We start from the raw sequence: 22,201 nt of genomic DNA, 5'->3' as shown, positions 1-22,201 counted from the left end.
GTAGACATGTGCACCAGCAAAAAATCAGTTTAGTTTAGTTTCGTTTTGAAAAAAAAATAAAATAAATTCGTTTAGTTTAGTTTTGTTTTTCGGGTCCGAAATTAAATTAGTTTCGGACGAAATTCGTTAGCGGTAGTCCTGCCGAAATTCGTTTATGAAAAAAAACAAAAAATGTTTTCTGCAGACTGTAAAAAAAAAAAAAAATAATTTTGCTGCAACGGAATTCGTCCAATAGCGAAATGAGAAATTACATTGAGGAGGTCAATAGGAGAATGCCAATTCAAAAGCATTGGCAAACCTGTCCCTTAACCTCTACGCTATTGCTTCTGTACTTTAACCAAGGAACTGTTGGAGAAGGTAACTGTTGTATTTTTTTTCCCCTAATGTCGTTTTGCTGCAACGAAATTCGTTTAATTACGAATTTTGGGAAATCGGGAATTTCGGATTCGTTTGCATTCGTCTTAGCTATAATTCGGAATTCGGATGCATCCGAATCTCCGAAAATTTGTTCAAAACAAATTTCGGAACGAACCGAATCGCACATGTCTACCTCTGTGCTCCTGCCTGTCCTCAGCTACCTGCTCTCTATGGAAGACCCTGCACTTGACCCCAGTTTACAGCACATGCCACCTGGCCACCTGACTTCCCTGCTCGCAGCGCATTCAACCCAGCCATCTCACTCCTGCTTTTGTAGGTATTTCCACCAATCGACCCCACTCCCCCGTTCAAAGCACATCCCTCCCATCGACCTCACTTAACCGCTCACAACACATGCAACTCAGCCACCTCACTACCTCATTCACAGCACATCCACATATCGACCTCACCCAACCACTCACAGAACATCCCACTCAGCGACATTACTTTCCCGCTCACAGCACATCCCATCCAGCCACTTCACTACCCCACTCACAGCACATCCAGCCACCTCACTACCCCACTCACAGCACATCCAGCCACCTCACTACCCCACTCACAGCTCATCCCATCCAGCCACTTCACTACCCCACTCACAGCACATCCAGCCACCTCACTACCCCACTCACAGCACATCCAGCCACCTCACTACCCCACTCACAGCTCATCCCATCCATCCACCTTACCACCCCACTCACAGCACATGCCACCGAGCCACCTAACCACCCCACTCACAGCACATCCCATCCAGCCACCTCACTACCTCACTCACAGCACATCCAGCCACCTCACTACCCCCCCCTCACAGCTCATTCCATCCATCCACCTTACCACCCCACTCACAGCACATCCCATCCAGCCACCTCACTACCCCACTCACAGCTCATCCCATCCAGCCACCTTACCACCCCACTCACAGCACATGCCACCGAGCCACCCCGCTCACAGCACATCCCATCCAGCCACCTCACTCCCAGCACATCCCATCCAGTCACCTCACTTCCCCACTCACAGAACATCTCATCCAGCCACCTCCCTCCCCCGATCTCAGCACATCCCACCCAGCCAAGTTCAATCCATAGTTCTTGAAGTCACTCTGTCAGATCAGATTCTAAACAGACCAAACTGGTTTTGGCTGCCCTGTATTGTTTCCCCATCACAATAGGATGGTGTTATGGGGAAACCTTGTGTAAACAATCAAACCTAGATTGGTCAAGACTTGCTCAAACTTGACTACTGATGGCAATTCTTGGTGCTTTGCTGCCACCTATAGGTGGGAAAGTCAAATACATAATATTTTGCTCTCATACAAGTTTTGAGGGGCAACACCCACAAGTGGGAGGCCATTTTCTCTGAATAAAAGCCAGCAGCCCAAAGGACTTCACAAAGGACTTCATGGAGTATGTCAGAAGAGGCAATAAGGACATAACTCTGACTGGACTCTAAAACAATGGACTTAGCCACCACAGACTGCAACAAGAAGCCATTTTCCTGTGAATGGTTATTTGCCAAGAAGTCCTGTTCTTTACGGAATCTGAAGCTTGAAGCTAAGTACTATTTTAGTGTTTTGTCTCTTAGAAAGCATTACATGTACTAGAAGGATAGTGTAGTGGGTGCAAGTGATTGTTTGTTTGTAGCAGCCTGTGTGTATGTTTTGTTTATGATTGTTTTTCCTCTAAGTTTGTACACGCAGCATTTTCACCAAGTAAAGTATTTTAAATGCTACTGGGTCAGTTTCCTTGAGCTTTACTGCAAGAACAGACAACAAAATAGAAATTAAAGTTTTGCCAAGCTTTACATTTGGGCTCGTCCTTGGGATAAGCCTTACGTCTCTGGGATTTGTAGTCTAGAGCAAAACATACAGAAGTCAACTAGAGGGATCATTTACTAATTTGAACAAAAATACAATAATAAAAATATGGAAGAGCAAGCTGGCATATATGAACTCCAGGTAAATGTAACAACATCTGATGAGTTATAGTTTCTGAAGATAGTTCCCTTTCACATAACTATTTAAGTCTAATGAAAAAGTAAGGAGCTGCTGAAATGACTAAATATTACCAAACACCTCTTTTAGTTGCAATATGAGGAAAATAGCTGAATCTCCTAGACCTGAATGGCATTCGGGATCCAAATTCAGATTCGGACACATTGGGATTCGGAAATTCAGATGTGTCCGAATTTCGGAAAATTCTTACAAATTTTGATTCGCAACGTAACACATCAAAAATGTTTAATATACAGTTCCATGGATCTCATAGTTTGAAAAATGTGTCTTTGCCCATCCCCTTCCATCGCGTTCAATAGTAGAAGCACATTTCTTTTTCACCTGCTTCACACTGGTTCACCTATGACATGTTAATGAGAAGGAGTAGCCTCAATGTTCCTTATTCTCCGAATTCTTAGACATATATCTGACTTTTAGAATTAGGGAAGTCCCATACACAGTAAAAAAAAGTTTTTTTTGTTTTTTTTTACTTAACCTAAAGGCTGTTTGTGTTTCCTAAATGGTATTAAAACTAAGTAATGTGGTTTGTTGGGATACAGAATAGTGTTAGTACTTATTATAAAGGAAAGGATATGATATGATCTTTCTACTTCTATAGAATGAGCATATGGTAGAAGGTTACATACCCATCAGAACCTGGTCTTGAAGGTGTACTGTCCGATGACACAGAAGAGATGGACACAACCGATAAAGGTCTGGATGATGATGGCATAGTAAAAGATCTAACCATAGATCTGGGTCGATTGCCCCTCCTCTCGTCAATATTGGACACCTGAAAAAACAATACAAATTAATAAGCAAATAATTTGCATTCCCCAATAGAATCAGAATGCACGGCTACTGACAACATGGCTCCCTCTAAATTTGAGAAGCTTTCAAGGCATTAAAGATGGTGACAAGTAGGAACTTTCACTGTTGTGCTCTAGGTTTAAAGTCAATATGATATTAACCTCCCTGGCGGTCTGATTTTTTAATTTTAATTTTCCATTTTTGTCTATTTTTTTTTACGCTCGCAAGGGATGGAACCCGGAAGACTGATGTCCTCCGGCATCGGACGGAGGACAAAGCGAGGATTGTGGGCAAGGTAAGTGTGGCGCTGTGTAATCCCGAGTGTGGCTCGCGGTTACCGCTTTTGGTAATGAAAATTAACCCCGAGGCACACTCGGGAATACCGCCAAGGAGGTTAAAAAGCATATCTAATTGTAAAATGTGCAAAATGGTCGCCCCCTCAGGTGACTTGTGTACTTTCATCAGCCTACTGAGCACTATAGGAGAAACTCAGTGTGCACTCATTTTGAAAGACTGACCCCTGCCTCTTGTGCATCACTGTTGATCACCTTTTATGTTGAAGGTCCATTAGTGGAGTGCTGGTAGGGGGTGTACCTTAAGCTCATTAATGGTGCCAATTTCATTAAATTACAGATTTAAAATTGAACTAAAAAAAAAAAAATTGCGAGCAGGCAAGCTCTTCATTGCGGCAGAGACATGCCATGCCTCTTCTGCAGTACATCAAACTTACCTGCCTAATTGCATTTTTCTTTAGTATATACGCTGAGCACGGTGTAACATTCTTGCCACACCTCGGTGCCAGGATGAATAAACTCAGATGTACATAAGCAGGAACTATGCTATCCCCCACCGGCCAATCAAGAGCGCTGATTACCAAGCACCCGGAAGAAGTTGTGGAAAGGATGTCGGCGAGGGAAGTGAAGTTCCACTTAAAGGAGAATTATGAGGCGAGTGATTTTCACTCAGCCTCATAATCTGAGCCGACCTGTGACAATGAAACTCTCACAGGTCGGCTCAGTAGATCGTGAAGTGAGCGAACACATACGGGCGCTGGCTCACTTTTTGATCTATCCCTGCAGAGAGCTGTGACTGTCACTCACGGCTCCCTGCAGGGATTCCTCCCCCTCTGATCCTTCAGCGCTGACTGGCGAAACGGACAGGGGAGGGGCGGCACAGCTAGCTCTGCAGTATACTGCGAGCTGTAGCTCGCGGTATACTGAGCTTTGGGTCACGGGAGGACGCTAGTTTGTGTTCTAAAGGAGACCCTTATGAGAACTATGGGAAAAACACTTACCCTATAGTTCTCCTTTAATAGCTAAACTCCCACCAAACCGATCAATACACAGATGAAATAATGCACATATATGGGAGTAGATTTACATGGCAAAGGTAAATCCTTCCCCATTCTACCCAAAACTAAAAACAAAAAGAATAAAAATAAATAGTCATATTGACTGAACGTACACTTTAACTTTACAAAGTAATATCATGTAAAAGACATCACACACTTCTATTACAAATTTCTCTAGATGTGTCATCATTATCTAAATAGGAAATGTTTTTCACAAGATATTTTACATATGCTTCTATCAAAGGTTTGAGCACGACCACAAGCGGCTAACGAGAAAGAAAATACAATAAAATACCCTATTTTGGAATATGATCTCAATAAGCCGCCTGTATTGTGATGCTATGATACAAAATGAGATCTATTTAGCTGTTGAACTGTGTATGATTTCATCCTGTCAACTCCTGATTAATTGATACAGCGCAAGCAGCGAGCAATAGTAACACTTCATCATCCTAGCAGGCCTTTGTGGAGCCCAGGATTAGAAAAACATTATTAAGATAACATCAGACATGTGTAGGTAAGATGCTGGTGTTCTATCAATGTTTAAAATGAGACCAGGCTAGGATTACTTCGAAAGAGTCAACATTTCAAACCCTAATTGGCGGTTGCAGAACACCCCGCAGAATGTCATTTTTAAAAAGAAGTCTGGGACTGCGAGAAAGCAGGATGTTGGTTTTAAGTGGATGCAAGAGAAAACATGTAAACAGAGATTTTTACCTTGTGCCCATGTAGGAATCAGACTCTGTATGAAAAATATTAAAAACCATACTTAGTGTACCTCTGAAACATTTAACAGCGGTTCTGTGCCCACTTCCATTTTACTGTGCACAACACACAGCATGGGCCGTGTGCGGACTTGAAGGTGCAGGGTGCATCACTACCAGTGATTTTGCCAATGGATACTGCACGTCAAGTCCTAGTAGCCTTTGCCAGTCTTCCCACTGTGGTAGGCAGGGAGTGGTGGCTGAATAATGTCCACAGCCTACAGATACACTGTGCATCACGACAGTTGGTGACCATTGTCAACCTATCTCACATTTGCACGCCATTTTGTGATATCTATGTACAGGATGCAATCTCATCTTTTATATAAAAAAAAAAATAGGTAATATATGAATTAACTTGGATTTGATAAATATTGTGCGACATAAAAAAAATTGCAACTAACATAATTTTTCTTTCTACAGTGCCTCTTATAATTTTGGGAGTGTGAGTAACCGTCAGGCCTGAAATGAGTGCAACAACCCCCCCCCCAAAAAAAAAGTTCGTAAAAACTGTTCTGGCATCGAAAGGGTTAAAACACTCACATGACAAACAATCAAACTTGCCATTACTTGTCATTACAGGATAGGCGATAGGACAAACTGTGACAGTTACAGGGACAACATTTTCAAAGCAAGGAAATCAGGGACAGTTGGCTGTACGGTATTTCCGTGTAACGGTCACGATTAACAAGAGAGAATCAGCTGTGCTCGTTAGAACTCCCATCTGTGACTGCAGACACCAACCCAAATATTGGAGCTTGGCAAGGTGAAACCGCCACAGCTCTTGGCTGCAGATGGCTCAGCATATACTGCCTCGTATCCTCACTAAAAATAAAACAACACCTCGATAAATATACACTGCAGAGAGAAGACAGATGAGCTGAGCATGGTGTTAATAGGCCATTACTGGACCTTAAATTTCATTATGAATGCATCCATCCAGCCAGCCCTCTTGTCAATCTATAATGTCGTGGAGCCGTCAGCTCAGCTCCTCCATCTCTGCTAATAACCAGAAAATATAAAATGCCAGCACATCCCAACGCCCTATTTACATCATTTAGGGGATAGAACAAGGAAAAAGCTAAATCACAGAAAACATTTGCATTTCATGGAAGCATTAATATATCAATTTGGCACTCCACTCTGCATTGTAAAGCAGAACTGAAGTCCCCACCAAAAAATAGCTAGCAGGTAGGGTTTTTTGGCATCAGAGACTGGTAGTAAAATAATTTTCACTGGGTTCACCGGAGGACATATCTCTGCTGTTAGATCATTGCCTACTAGGCATGGTGCCTCCTGCAGTAGTAGGATGGTAGGTGCAACCAAAAATAAAAAGGACAGCCCAGTATCGACCCCAGCTGGTGGCCAATACCCTCCACACTGTGGAACAAGCTCAGTTAAAGGACACAGCAATGTAAAAAACGAAATATTTACATACATAGGCAGCAACAAACCCAAAGCTGCTGTGTCCTCCAATGAATGCAGAGAAAAGATATTCACGGTGAGTACAAAAAATTATATTTTCTCTTTTGTTCATTGAAGGACACAACTCTGCTTTTAGATCATCACCAACTGGAATGGCCCACACCAGGGCAAGGCTAAGAACAGAAAACCTGATTAACCGTCTTAAAAGTAAACCATACAGGCCAGTCAGAATACAGCCTGCAAAACCCTATGCCCAAAACTAACATCTAATGCTGCCACATTCACCTTGTAAAACTCGATGTGAACGAACAACAAAGATGCCACCTTACAAACCTGAGAAATCAATTCTCGACAGCGGAAAGCCCAGGATGCACTTACTGCTTTGCTAGAATGCGCTGTAAACAAAAACGGTGGTACTTGGTGCTCTACAGCATGTGCTTGGACATAGGTTTGCCAAATCCAGCAAGATATAGTAGCAGTCAATGCTGCAAGGCCCTTACGTGAGCCCTCTACAACCATGAACAGGAAATCGGACCTACAAAACCCAGAGGTGACATTTAAATATTCCCTAATCACCTTGACTACATCCAAAGAATGTAATGCAACTGCACTGGCTTGGGACAAAGTGATAAAGTATGATATCTTCATTTAAGTGGAATGCTTATACCACCTTAGGCAGGAAAGAGTCTCGAACACAGAATGGATGGCCATCTCCATATGAAGGGAAAAAAAATAGAGACTTGCAGGACAATGCCGCCAGCTCTGAGACTCTATGTGCCCTATTAGAAATGCCACTTACTGAGAGTGTGTTAGCAGGGCAAAATTCCTGCAAAATATGTGAGTGCATTTTTATTCTGAATTAAACTTTCTTTGTAACACTCTATTTGTGTATTTCATTTTATCATTTTAAATAATAGATGGTATTTAATTTTTTTTTTTATCCAATAATTCGAAAAAATAAAAAATCGGCCAACTAATCGATTATGAAAATAATCGTTAGTTGCAGCGCTACCTACCAGAGTCCTAACCCCGTACTGCTTCTCCACCTTCTCTCTCAGTTGCTTAAAACACGTCTCCATCCTCTCGTGAAATGGCCGCAGAGCTTCGGTGACCTTTTCTCCATGGATGCGTATTCCTTCTGCCAGGAATGGAACCTTAAACGGAAACAAAGATAGCCATTAAGTAATTAACAGACAAATGACAAGGACAATGTTCAAAAATCATGTTTTAGGCAGGAATACACCTTCCATTGGATGGCTAAATAGAGAAATGAGAAAACAGTTCTTGATGATGAAAACAAAAAAACCAGAGGATAGAAATGTTTAGGCAATACTAAACTGTGATTGCAATCTAATCCGGTTCTCAGAGCAGGAAAAAAGTTCACTGAAACAACCACTAGGAAAAAGTAAAGAGGATAGGTGGGAGAGTCCTTACAGTTCAGTCAAGTGGAAGGCAAACTCGTCATGCCATCTGTAGTGAAATAACAAATACCATCAGGCCTCTGCCTGTGGGAGTCATGTCTGTGGCTTGCAGTGCCTCATGGGATTTGTAGTTTAAGCAGAGCTTTACTGGCAAGGTTGCCTACCCATGGCATAGTAATGTGTGAGGACAACAAAGCAAAATGTCATTCGGGTAAAGAGGGAGTGCAAAGATGGTTTGACATACATCTGTTGAGGTTGTGAGTGACCCTAAAATAATGATATACACAACGGTTACCAAGTACTTGTAGAGAATATATTTGTCTCCATACACATAGCAGGGATGGTCACTACCAGGGAAGCCCAGTCCTAGGTCTACTTGGGGGACATAGGATGGTAATGTGCAGTAGATGTGGGTGGAATAAACCTGAATGTAGCTGGTTTTGCAGAGGCACCTGTGGATGGAATGCATTTGCAAAAGTGCGGATCTGCAAAGGAAGTAATTTCCCAACGAATGTTGTAAAGAATAATAGCTTTTAAATGATGGCAAATTAAACTCCACCTGAAGTGACAAATTAGAAATGGTTGCCTTTTAAATTGACAAGGAGGAGAAGAGGCGTAATGTTCTTATTCACATGTGAAATGAACAAATGACAATGTCAGGCTGAGGTATGCAATGCCACAATAACTCTGTAGAGAAGATAAATACCACTGAAAGGTAGAAGCCACATTCATCAGTCTGATGCACAGAGATGGCGAGCTGTTTGTGCACTACGTGTCCTTGTACAAGGTGATAACGGGGATTTTTACCTGCCATGCAATCAGGTCCTTCAATTTTTCAATATTCTCAAGGTCCTCTGGGTGTTCTGACATGTATTTCTCATTGAAGAAGGCCTAGTAAAATAGGAGGAGGTCATTAAAATATGTGACTTACTTAGTACTTTCACATAACACACATAAAAACGAGAGGGGTGCCTAGAATTTTTTTTATATATGGTGCAAAGTCATATTTAATTATCAAGTAGAGATTGGTTAGCTGTGTCACCCGTTTAGTTTTTATACCTCTAGACCTAGATCTGTGCACATCGGATTTCCCAGGTATTCTCATTTTCCATAATATAAATAAAAAAAATTAATCAGCCACACTGGCTAGTAAAAGCTTCTAATTTACCAGTAATCCAAGACAGAGGGAAAAGCGAAGGTTGCCTTTTCTAATGGTCTAAAAATGCAAGTTGCTTGGCTGTCTCTGTCCTCAATACTTTACAGTTCAAAGACCAGAAATGACTCCGACAGAAAACTAAGCCCCATAGCTTTGCATGTCAGTGCAGCCTCTCTCAGCCTGTATACACCTGATGAACAACCCTTAAAAAAATGTTAAGGCCTCGTGAAACCCATGAAATGATTTCCTGATCTACAGCTCAGGGGACATTGGTGTGATCAGTTAGATGTAGATATAATACTACATAAAAAGTATATATTTTAAAATTTACACAAATACATTTTAAAATAATCCACATACAGTGGCTATTCGTCCAGCAAAACTGCCTGTATATTCATCACGTGAAAGATATCCAGCTGTGAGAATGGGATAAAATGTAATGTTTTTAGGTTATTTTCTCTTCTGTTCTAATGTTCTTAAGAATATAAATAACAAATTAGCTAGTGCTTGATTCCACTTTAATTTAACAATACTAGAGGTCAGTTGCAAAACAGAAAAAATAAATGAACTCACTATTGCACGGTTCATTAGAGCAGTGGAGTATATTTACTTTTTCTGTTTTGCAGCACTGTTTCTATCTCCCGAAAGCAATCATCATCAGCACTGGGTTAATGGATATATTATTTACAACACTTCTGTGGCTAATGTATCTACCTGCAAAACGGTGATACCAGTGCTATCGGAAATTGACAGGGCTATTTATAGTATACTAGTGCTCATTTAATCTGCAAGTGAGAGCAAACACCAGCTGATTTATGTTGTTTATATTCTTAGGAACATTGACAAGAAGAGAAAAAATACCCTAAAATCAATACATTTTGCCCCATTCTCACAACTGCTCTAACTTGCAAAGAACTAATGTATATTCAGCTTCACTGGAGGAATAGCTCTGTGAATTTTCTATATAACGGGTCACTCTATAGACTGTACAGATCTTTGATGTTCTCCATTCATATTTCCCTTTCCTTACATCTACATTTCATTTTTTCCCACTTCACTGACTTTCAAATCCTCTTGCTTAACTATCATCTCCCCCTACTTATCTTCACATGCACACTTCCACCTATACACCCTAATGCCTCTTCCTCTGCCATTTTCCTCTCTTATTCATTTTATTCTCCCAAATCCTCTTCCTTTTATCCCTTCCAGTACTTTTTGCTTTTTATTTTCCTACTCCTTTTCCACTCATTGCTGCGAGTCTTGTTGTCTTGATAGAATGAGGTTGTTCCCAGCAGCAGGGAGAACTCCTGTCAACACAATTACTTTTTCCTGTCCTGATCCTTTTCCACTAATCAATGTATTTTCTTTCTTTCCTGTGGTGCTGAAACCTGAGATCACTCCCATTTACAGGAAGCGGTATTGTCAGAAAAGCTTCTCATTGATCCTGTTCCCCCCTCTCTTCATCCCTCCTAGATTCCATTCTCCTACATTGTTGACAGTCTGAGTTGACTCCTGTTGGTGGGGCGAACTCATGGCCACAGAGCTGGACCACATGCCTACTCCTTCTCCCCTGTCCTGCCCTTCCCAACAACCGTTCTCTTTGGCATCCTGCATGGGGAGATACGGAAACCAAAATTGGGTGGATAGGAATCCGCTGCAATGGGCCTCTGTTGGAACCTAAGGTACTGTGGAACCTAAGGGTTCCACAGTACCTCGGCTAATAAACCTTATGCTGGTGACTCATTTGCTATTTGCAGCCTTGGTTGTCCGGTTGCTACTGTGCATGAAAAATCTTCATATAGGTGCATAAGATCTTTCACAAGATAAAAATAATCTCAAGGCCCAAAAAGACTAAGACTTTGTATTAGAACTATGATACTGTTCTCTCTAGCTGCCGTAAAAGCTCTTCTGAAGAAGCGTAGAAGCAATATCACATGACAAGCTGGGTAAGATATCTACCCATCAGGAGAAACACAATGGGAAGGGGGCCCAATTTAGAATGAGTGATAACAAATAAACCTTGAACACCAAAAGGGACTGACACCTTTACTTTCATGAAGGAGGCTCTAAATAAAACAACAGGAAAACCCAAAAGCCAGTAATATAAAAACGTTTTCAAATGGTTTTCTTAACACCAGACTTAGAACATTATAGGTGTAGAGAAAAAGAGAATGAATATACACATTATGACAAGCATAAAGATTTACCTTCTCATAATTGGTAAATCCCCCCATCACTGCTGGGTCCACAATGCCATTCAGGAGTAAGGAAAGAGGATTTATGGGTAAATTGGAGTCATTCATATGCTGCTGCACCAAATTATTAATTTTCTCATTTGTGAGTTGCATTGTCTCAATTGCATTTTCCAGTGGGCTTATCTCAATCTAGGAAGGGAAATAAAAAGACATTAAACCAAAAGCTCTCCCAGTACATTTTGAACTTCTAGGGCAGCAATAAACTGGGTAGTAACTTTCTGGCTCCAAGCGCTTCCTAGTATGACCCAGAGTGGATTTCTCCACAATACAATTTTTGCACAGATTACAGTTCTGGTAGGGGTGTGATAGCTCCGGACTGATGTGGATAGAGGTGAATTCAAGACCCAATGTATATTGGTTAGCTATTGATTAACAGCTGGGATGAATGGATTCCTATAGAGTAGGCTACACAAGCAGCGCTTGGTAGGGATCCATCTTGGAGTGCTACAACCACTTCTCCTCACTTAATGCATATTCTTCACGGGAGCTTAGTTTATGCTAGATGTTAGGACTTGATTGTGGGTCTAGACTACTGCCATTCTGATAACGATAATCCAATCATTCAACAGAAGAACTTCTAAGTGTGTGGTTAGGCGTGCCTAGTGCGAACTTCTGTCTCACTTGCAAATCTTTATATGTTAGGAACCACAGATACACTCAACATGTTTCAGGTAAAAGGACTCCCTCTTCTTCAAGGATTGAACAATGATTTGTAATTCATTCATGATAAAATTACATAGAGAGCCTGAATTAGGCTTGATTGAGGCAAGTGAGTTCTAACAGCATGTTTGCATCCAGCCATGTATGCTGCCTAGAAGTATGTGCCACGCACATCAGACTGGTGTCTAATCGATGCGAAAGCAGCCTAATTAGGATAAAGTCATCTAATGTCTACAAACATCTACAGACTGTGAAAGAGATTGTCTCAATGGTCCATAAACAGTCAATAGAGCTCTATAAATCCGTTTAACCCAAGTTCTGCTCTTTTTAAAACACAATCCCGTTTTCAGTTTCCAATGCCATGACTCTCTGTGCAGGACAATAAAGCTGCTAAACCACCATGGCTAATTATCACTGTATTATTCTCCATGATTCTTATTAACTGTAAACATGGAGGTGGTACTGCTAAAACATGTGCTGCTCTGAGTTGATTGGTTCAGAGAGGAGGAAGCAGTCAACCTTCATGCTACTTGTGGTCTGCTTTGTACTTACCGTACCCATAGCCTTCACTTCAAACCATCTCAGGATGCCTGGAAGTTTGTAAGATATTGAAAAAGTTGTCCTCTCAATCCACATATTCTAAAACAAGATAAAAAAATATTATTAATATTACCGTAATAGGCAAAAACATTATTTGTTTTTCTCTGTCCAAGTCATTAAGTGTAGGCGTTTCCAGTGAAGGATACGGTTAAGGCTACAGAATACAAAGATAAGGTTTGATAAGTTTGGTGTGGAGGAACTTAAGTGGCCTACACAGAGCCCTGACCTCAACCCCACTAAACATCCTTGGAATGAAATGGGATGCCAATTGCAAGGAAGATCTTCTCATCCAAAATCAGTTCCTGTCATCACAAATACTCTTTTGGCTAAATGGGGATAAATTCCCACAGGCACACTTCAAAATCTTGTGGAAAGCCTGCACAGAACAGTGGAGGATATACAAGCAAAGACTCCACATTCATTTCTATAGTTTTATAATGTGATGTCCAATAAGCTCATACAGCTGTGTTGATCAGATGGCAACAAACATTACCTACATACTGAATCTTGTTAAAGAACTCTGGTAAACATTATTGTACATGAATCTAAAATAGTCATAAATAATTCAGGTTCATAATTTCCTTACACAGGTCGTGTAAGGAAAAAAACACAGAAAAGCTTAAGATCTTCTACCTGTTTGACAACACACACAACTTTTGAGATTAGAATGAGTAAAAAAAGGCCAGCTTCCGTAAAGCAGTTAGAGGTTCCCTTCTTCTAATCCCAGGAGATGCGGGCACAGACACTAGCTTAAATTAGAAGCATTCAGATTGCAAGGAAGGGTTGAAGCTAAAACATTCACTAGTTATGTTTAGGGGATTTTAGCAGCTTCTTCGTTTAAAACAGTATACGGAAATCATTTTACAAATTAGACTCACACTGTAGAAAGCAGAATTATAATTCCGGGTAAAATAATGTTCTTTAAAATGACATGTGGCAATGATAATGGTTGCAGCATCTTTGTGCTCTCTCTCTCTCACTAACCCTTAAGTATAAATAAAACCCCTGAGCGAAATGTATATCAATTTTTATTTGGAACAGAATATGCTGGGTTGTTTTTTTGTTTTTTTTGGGGGGGTGGTTGAACTTACTATTTCATGAAGAGAGTGGCTGACAGCTGCGCAGTCTATAGCACACAGTCTCCTAACCCCATAGCCACCAATGCACAGACCTCACAGACACTGTCACTCCAAGATGGGTTCTTTCATGATCAGTGGCTGACTATGCACAGTTACAGTTCTGGCATGCTGTGTATCGGCATCAGCCAGTAGTTCTTAGGAGTGCACAGCAGAGGTCATGACAATGCAGGGGCAGCGTTGTCACCCTGTTACAGGAACCACCTTTACTGGCAGCATCATCAGGACATTTCGACAAAATGAACAGAAAAAAGGAAGACTCCACTCAACGTTTATAAATTGAACTAAGCAATCATTTATTACATTATTGGCCTTTACATAGATTTTAAGTGGAACTTTAGCCCAAACTTTTTTTTTTAGGAGTCTTTGAAATGTTCTAAGGCTTTTATTACTGCCTATATCTCTCTTGGGTAGATTTTCTTCACTGACACAACAGAAAGAGACAGGGCTAACCTTAGACAGCTGTCAACGGGGCAGGAGTCCTTTCTAGCCAATTTCCCCTTACCTCCAGATTATTTATGATCAGTTTATTTGTCTTTGGCAGATTAAGTCCCACCTGCTGGTATGTGGTTGAAGCCAAACATTGCTTACTGTATTTCATTTTACCAGAATGGATCTGGAGGAACCTCAGTAATTCTCCAGTTTACTTACAGAAAATTCATTGTCAGGATCTTTCTCTCCTTTCCTTATGGGTCTGGAGTACTGGAACCGAACAACCTCATTCACCCTGTAAAAACTGAAACAAACAGGACAAAAGTCAGAAATGATTGCATGAGTACACAAAGTATCATCAAGACAAAGCTGAGATTTCAGTTTTAGGTAAACTCTGGCCAGCGTTAGCATCTTCTTATCTCTTGGGGCCAAGGATTTCACACTTGAGTTCCCCATTTTCCCCAGAGGAGGAGAGACCATTGTGCCTGGTTTCATAATGGTGTAACGCCAAGCACTCTATTGAGAACATTGTGTTGTGGAAGTTTCTGTGTAATAATAATTCAGGGTGAACCAAACAACAACATTCTAAAACATATGAATTATAACAATGCTGGAAAATATAAATTTTACATCGTTAAAAAAAAAAAAAAAAACATCATACAAAGTATTATCTTTGGGCAAATATGACTTTATGAGCTGGCCATTCAGTCTGCAGTAAACATTCTCCAATACAGAACTAAACAGCACTGCAATGTCACATCATCTGAATCACGGCTTGTATAGGATTTCTGGGATGTTATTGTTTCCTTTTATTCGGCTTGCTCCTATCTATGCTTTTACTAAAGAAGCAACCAGATTCAGCAGTCTGCTCAGTTACCGGTATGAATGCAGCAAAATAACAGACATGTGTTACATTGTAGTGCTATGCAGGACAATAGTCGGACATTTAAAAGGACAGGTTTTGCTCAATGACACGGTTAAACTAATTGCATTATTTTTATCAATCTCTCAAGGACGCCAGAGATTAGATACTTGTAGATCTGCAAACAGTACATTATGTGCCGTTTCCTCTCTCTCATTTAGATTTATAATATACCAAGCAGGGGTAGCCCTACTGCATGGTTTACCTTTGGAAAATCCTGGAGATCTGCTTTTAAAGTTAATGTTTAGGCAAGGGACAGGAGCAGAACAGAGCTACAGATTGTACCACCTATCAAAGGGAAGAACAATATTCAGATACCAGAATGTCCTCTGACCTGGCCAATGATGACCAGATTGAGTGACAGTCATCTCTTGCCTTTGTGTAGGCTATATAAAAGGGAGGTGGAGGGTATTAAAGTACTTTGTTATTTGGTTTTGCCACCAGCTTCAGTCTTAAAGTCTGTTCAGGACAGGTACCCTTCTAATAGTGCATGCAGGAGCACCTATGAGTAATTAAAAAGCTATTAAGCTATTATACATTAGAATATTGAAATTCCTTGCTTTAATGAGCTTGACGAATTGAAATATGTCATAACAGACTGTACCTTTCTCCCCAAACACAGCTCGATGTAAATTATGTGCAAAAATAATTTAGAGGAGTTTGAACTGTCTCGGCATTCCATAATGATCGGTGTAGAAAACATGCCAGTAGATGGAGTCCCGCAGGAGCCACATCAGAAAGGCCTATCTCCGGCTATTACATAGCCCCAGGCAGTCATGTCTACTCTGCTGCAGCACACCGCTATTTACATACCTCACTTAATCCCTAATCTACACTCAGAACAGTCACACACTATGTCCCATGGTAACCCCTGTGTACTGTAGGGAATCCCACTGTGAAAATGCCTATTTTTAAATGCATTTTGCAGAATTAAATATTGAACAGAAATAAAGATAAACAAAGTTTACCCGGTTTTACTGTGATACGCAGTGAACAGGTTCAATGTGAGTTTAGAACTAAAAGGTGGCCCCGACTGAATAGATTTATTTTTTGATCTATTTTTACATTTTTATAAAGCACCAACATATGTAGTCACAGTTTAGAGTAGAACATACAATACACATATATACATTTGTAAGCTGATAACTTCCTGTGCTCTCTGTCTGTGCACAAGGAGGGTTATGGAGATGAGGAAAGCGGGAGGAGAAGAGGAGAGAGAGAGGAGACGAAGAGAGCGAGAGAGAGGAGACGAAGAGAGCGAGAGATAGGAAACGAAGAGAGAGAGAGGAGAGAGAGAGAGAGAGGAGACGAAGAGAGAGAGGAGACGAAGAGAGAGAGAGAGAGAGGAGACGAAGAGAGAGAGAAGACGAAGAGAGAGAGGAGACGAAGAGAGAGAGGAGACGAAGAGAGAGAGAGATAGGAAACAAAGAGAGAGAGGAGAGAGAGAGAGAGAGGAGACGAAGAGAGAGAGGAGACGAAGAGAGAGAGGAGACGAAGAGAGAGAGAGAGGAGACGAAGAGAGAGGGAGGAGACGAAGTAAGAGAGAGAAAGGATACGATGAGAGAGGGAGGGGCCGAAGAGAGAGAGAGGGAGGGGCCGAAGAGAGAGAGGGAGGAGCCGAAGAGAGAGAGAGAGGAGCCGAAGAGAGAGAGAGAGGAGCCAAAGAGAGAGGAGCAGAAGAGAGAGAGGAGACAAAGAGAGAGAGAGAGCGAGAGAGAGAGAGAGCGAGAGAGAGAGAGAGCGAGAGAGAGAGAGAGCGAGAGAGAGAGAGAGCGAGAGAGAGAGAGAGCGAGAGAGAGAGAGAGCGAGAGAGAGAGAGAGCGAGAGAGAGAGAGAGCGAGAGAGAGAGAGAGCGAGAGAGAGAGAGAGCGAGAGAGAGAGAGAGCGAGAGAGAGAGAGAGCGAGAGAGAGAGAGAGCGAGAGAGAGAGAGAGCGAGAGAGAGAGAGAGCGAGAGAGAGAGAGAGCGAGAGAGAGAGAGAGCGAGAGAGAGAGAGAGCGAGAGAGAGAGAGAGCGAGAGAGAGAGAGAGCGAGAGAGAGAGAGAGCGAGAGAGAGAGAGAGCGAGAGAGAGAGAGAGCGAGAGAGAGAGAGAGCGAGAGAGAGAGAGAGCGAGAGAGAGAGAGAGCGAGAGAGAGAGAGAGCGAGAGAGAGAGAGAGCGAGAGAGAGAGAGAGCGAGAGAGAGAGAGAGCGAGAGAGAGAGAGAGCGAGAGAGAGAGAGAGCGAGAGAGAGAGAGAGCGAGAGAGAGAGAGAGCGAGAGAGAGAGAGAGCGAGAGAGAGAGAGAGCGAGAGAGAGAGAGAGCGAGAGAGAGAGAGAGCGAGAGAGAGAGAGAGCGAGAGAGAGAGAGAGCGAGAGAGAGAGAGAGCGAGAGAGAGAGAGAGCGAGAGAGAGAGAGAGCGAGAGAGAGAGAGAGCGAGAGAGAGAGAGAGCGAGAGAGAGAGAGAGCGAGAGAGAGAGAGAGCGAGAGAGAGAGAGAGCGAGAGAGAGAGAGAGCGAGAGAGAGAGAGAGCGAGAGAGAGAGAGAGCGAGAGAGAGAGAGAGCGAGAGAGAGAGAGAGCGAGAGAGAGAGAGAGCGAGAGAGAGAGAGAGCGAGAGAGAGAGAGAGCGAGAGAGAGAGAGAGCGAGAGAGAGAGAGAGCGAGAGAGAGAGAGAGCGAGAGAGAGAGAGAGCGAGAGAGAGAGAGAGCGAGAGAGAGAGAGAGCGAGAGAGAGAGAGAGCGAGAGAGAGAGAGAGCGAGAGAGAGAGAGAGCGAGAGAGAGAGAGAGCGAGAGAGAGAGAGAGCGAGAGAGAGAGAGAGCGAGAGAGAGAGAGAGCGAGAGAGAGAGAGAGCGAGAGAGAGAGAGAGCGAGAGAGAGAGAGAGCGAGAGAGAGAGAGAGCGAGAGAGAGAGAGAGCGAGAGAGAGAGAGAGCGAGAGAGAGAGAGAGCGAGAGAGAGAGAGAGCGAGAGAGAGAGAGAGCGAGAGAGAGAGAGAGCGAGAGAGAGAGAGAGCGAGAGAGAGAGAGAGCGAGAGAGAGAGAGAGCGAGAGAGAGAGAGAGCGAGAGAGAGAGAGAGCGAGAGAGAGAGAGAGCGAGAGAGAGAGAGAGCGAGAGAGAGAGAGAGCGAGAGAGAGAGAGAGCGAGAGAGAGAGAGAGCGAGAGAGAGAGAGAGCGAGAGAGAGAGAGAGCGAGAGAGAGAGAGAGCGAGAGAGAGAGAGAGCGAGAGAGAGAGAGAGCGAGAGAGAGAGAGAGCGAGAGAGAGAGAGAGCGAGAGAGAGAGAGAGCGAGAGAGAGAGAGAGCGAGAGAGAGAGAGAGCGAGAGAGAGAGAGAGCGAGAGAGAGAGAGAGCGAGAGAGAGAGAGAGCGAGAGAGAGAGAGAGCGAGAGAGAGAGAGAGCGAGAGAGAGAGAGAGCGAGAGAGAGAGAGAGCGAGAGAGAGAGAGAGCGAGAGAGAGAGAGAGCGAGAGAGAGAGAGAGCGAGAGAGAGAGAGAGCGAGAGAGAGAGAGAGCGAGAGAGAGAGAGAGCGAGAGAGAGAGAGAGCGAGAGAGAGAGAGAGCGAGAGAGAGAGAGAGCGAGAGAGAGAGAGAGCGAGAGAGAGAGAGAGCGAGAGAGAGAGAGAGCGAGAGAGAGAGAGAGCGAGAGAGAGAGAGAGCGAGAGAGAGAGAGAGCGAGAGAGAGAGAGAGCGAGAGAGAGAGAGAGCGAGAGAGAGAGAGAGCGAGAGAGAGAGAGAGCGAGAGAGAGAGAGAGCGAGAGAGAGAGAGAGCGAGAGAGAGAGAGAGCGAGAGAGAGAGAGAGCGAGAGAGAGAGAGAGCGAGAGAGAGAGAGAGCGAGAGAGAGAGAGAGCGAGAGAGAGAGAGAGCGAGAGAGAGAGAGAGCGAGAGAGAGAGAGAGCGAGAGAGAGAGAGAGCGAGAGAGAGAGAGAGCGAGAGAGAGAGAGAGCGAGAGAGAGAGAGAGCGAGAGAGAGAGAGAGCGAGAGAGAGAGAGAGCGAGAGAGAGAGAGAGCGAGAGAGAGAGAGAGCGAGAGAGAGAGAGAGCGAGAGAGAGAGAGAGCGAGAGAGAGAGAGAGCGAGAGAGAGAGAGAGCGAGAGAGAGAGAGAGCGAGAGAGAGAGAGAGCGAGAGAGAGAGAGAGCGAGAGAGAGAGAGAGCGAGAGAGAGAGAGAGCGAGAGAGAGAGAGAGCGAGAGAGAGAGAGAGCGAGAGAGAGAGAGAGCGAGAGAGAGAGAGAGCGAGAGAGAGAGAGAGCGAGAGAGAGAGAGAGCGAGAGAGAGAGAGAGCGAGAGAGAGAGAGAGCGAGAGAGAGAGAGAGCGAGAGAGAGAGAGAGCGAGAGAGAGAGAGAGCGAGAGAGAGAGAGAGCGAGAGAGAGAGAGAGCGAGAGAGAGAGAGAGCGAGAGAGAGAGAGAGCGAGAGAGAGAGAGAGCGAGAGAGAGAGAGAGCGAGAGAGAGAGAGAGCGAGAGAGAGAGAGAGCGAGAGAGAGAGAGAGCGAGAGAGAGAGAGAGCGAGAGAGAGAGAGAGCGAGAGAGAGAGAGAGCGAGAGAGAGAGAGAGCGAGAGAGAGAGAGAGCGAGAGAGAGAGAGAGCGAGAGAGAGAGAGAGCGAGAGAGAGAGAGAGCGAGAGAGAGAGAGAGCGAGAGAGAGAGAGAGCGAGAGAGAGAGAGAGCGAGAGAGAGAGAGAGCGAGAGAGAGAGAGAGCGAGAGAGAGAGAGAGCGAGAGAGAGAGAGAGCGAGAGAGAGAGAGAGCGAGAGAGAGAGAGAGCGAGAGAGAGAGAGAGCGAGAGAGAGAGAGAGGAGCCGAAGAGAGAGAGGAGATGGAGAGAGAGAGGAGATGAAGAGAGAGAGAGAGGGGAGATGGAGAGAGAGAGAGAGGGGAGATGGAGAGAGAGAGGAGATGGAGAGAGAGAGAGAGAGAGAGAGAGGAGAGGAAGAGAGAGAGAGAGGAGATGAAGAGAGAGAGAGAGGGGAGATGGAGAGAGAGAGAGAGGGGAGATGGAGAGAGAGAGAGAGGGGAGATGGAGAGAGAGAGAGAGGGGAGATGGAGAGAGAGAGAGAGGGGAGATGGAGAGAGAGAGAGAGGGGAGATGGAGAGAGAGAGAGAGGGGAGATGGAGAGAGAGAGAGAGGGGAGATGGAGAGAGAGAGAGAGGGGAGATGGAGAGAGAGAGAGAGGGGAGATGGAGAGAGAGAGGAGATGGAGAGAGAGAGAGAGAGAGAGAGAGGAGAGGAAGAGAGAGAGAGAGGAGATGAAGAGAGAGGAGATGAAGAGAGAGAGCGGAGATGAGGAGAAGGGGGCATGGATGAGGATGGGTCTGTGTTCTTTGTAATTTATCTGAAATGAAGTAGGCAGGGCTGACACCAAGTGCTTAGGAATTAAGAGCCAAAAATACACTGTGTTGGTTTTTCACACAGGAAGATGAGAGCACACTAAATTTCTGACACATCAAGAGAAAGTTTTCTGTGTGCAGTGATTAAAGGGTTCACAAAATGTAAAGAAATGAGCATGCATTGCAAAGAGGTACTACATTTTTTTTAATTTTGCTTTGACATTAAAAAAAATTTAAAATCTGGCAGTCAACTTCTACTTTGGAAGACATTTTTCATACTCATTGTGTCAACAGAGCATTAACTATAGTAAAGGATCCTTTTCACCCCTGTCATTGTCTGTTTACCCTCCTACCATCTTTGAGGCATTATAAGACAATGAATGCAGCAGAATCAGCCACTAGATAATTAAGAGCAATTGATTATACAAATATATAAATATTATTATTGTGAATATAGGTTTTATTATTGTGTAACCGTGTTAATTATTTAATGTATCATTTAGGGAATGCAAAGGGAAATTTTGTTTTATGTTTTTACAAAACCGTCAATAAAATCTTATTAACATTACATACACTTTAAAGAGGACCAGTCAAAATGGTCATTTGTAATTACCTGTCAGAGCAGAATTGACAGAATAAACGACTCCATGTAGGCTGGTCAACCTCCTGCCTGAACTCAGGGCTGCTTTTAGATTTCTTTGTGTAATATATAATAAAATATGTAAAAATATAGAACCTAATGTGGCCACTCCACCCCCAGTAAATATTTAACGTCCGATGGAGGTTTCAGGGTAAATCTGCTAAATACATTTCAGGAGCATCAAAACAAACGGTGTTCAACAACGTCCTATGGTTTATTTTACTTATAATCAGCCAAAGGCCTGAACAGAAAAACTTGTCCCCTGCCAGCACGCTGCAGAGAAGGACCCTAGCTGTGTGAAAGCAGTGGTCTCTTTGCAGAGGTCTGACATACCCCCTGCTGGGTCAGAGTCGGAGCTCTCCAATCAGCAGGGACTATGAGCTTTGTTGACTGTAGAACTATAAGCCTGACTCGGGGGCATGTCGGACCTCTGCAGTCAGACCATTGCTTCCCCACACAGAGCAACACTGCAGCTGCTGGCATCTGATGAACTCTTCTACTCAAGCTGTGGCTACCTTTTGTTTTTTGATGCACCGGAGATGTATTTAAAAGGAGAACTATGAGGTGAGTGATTTTCACTTACCTCATAGTTCTAGCCGACCTGTGACAATGAGACTGTCACAGGTCGGCTCAGTAGATCGGAAAGTAACATAGTAACATAGTATTTGAGAGAGAATAAAGACATAAGTCCATCAAGTCCAACCTAGCGGCATACCCATAATTGTATAACCCATTTGCCTATTATACCTCCCAAAGTGCATAACTTTGCATTTATCGACATTAAACCTCATCTGCCACATAGTTGCCCATTCCCCTATTTTATGCAGGTCCTCCTGCAATGTTACACTATCTTGCTCTGTTTCTACTACCCTCCTAATTTTGGTATCGTCAGCGAACACTGAGATATCGCCGTGTACTCCGTCCCCGA

At 43.4% G+C, this 22,201-nt stretch overlaps 1 protein-coding gene across 1 annotated transcript in view; it reads right to left on the bottom strand.

The window, feature by feature from the left end:
• DOCK1 (dedicator of cytokinesis 1) overlaps window positions 1–22,201 on the bottom strand; it is a 373,877-nt gene that overhangs the window by 18,777 nt on the left and 332,899 nt on the right. Inside the window, exons 44-49 of the mRNA XM_018561275.1 lie at window positions 14,634–14,718; window positions 12,799–12,885; window positions 11,539–11,715; window positions 8,983–9,066; window positions 7,771–7,908; window positions 3,052–3,197 (exon numbers count right to left, since the gene is read on the bottom strand). Coding sequence (XP_018416777.1) covers window positions 3,052–3,197; window positions 7,771–7,908; window positions 8,983–9,066; window positions 11,539–11,715; window positions 12,799–12,885; window positions 14,634–14,718 — 717 coding nt within the window. The remainder of the gene's footprint in view (window positions 1–3,051; window positions 3,198–7,770; window positions 7,909–8,982; window positions 9,067–11,538; window positions 11,716–12,798; window positions 12,886–14,633; window positions 14,719–22,201) is intronic.

This window comes from Nanorana parkeri, unplaced genomic scaffold (assembly GCF_000935625.1).
Source record: "Nanorana parkeri isolate BGI_ZX_2015 unplaced genomic scaffold, ASM93562v1 scaffold2, whole genome shotgun sequence".
Classification (NCBI taxonomy): Eukaryota; Metazoa; Chordata; class Amphibia; order Anura; family Dicroglossidae; genus Nanorana; species Nanorana parkeri.
Note: the sequence above shows the minus strand (reverse complement) of the source record. Positions and strands in the feature narration are given on the sequence as shown.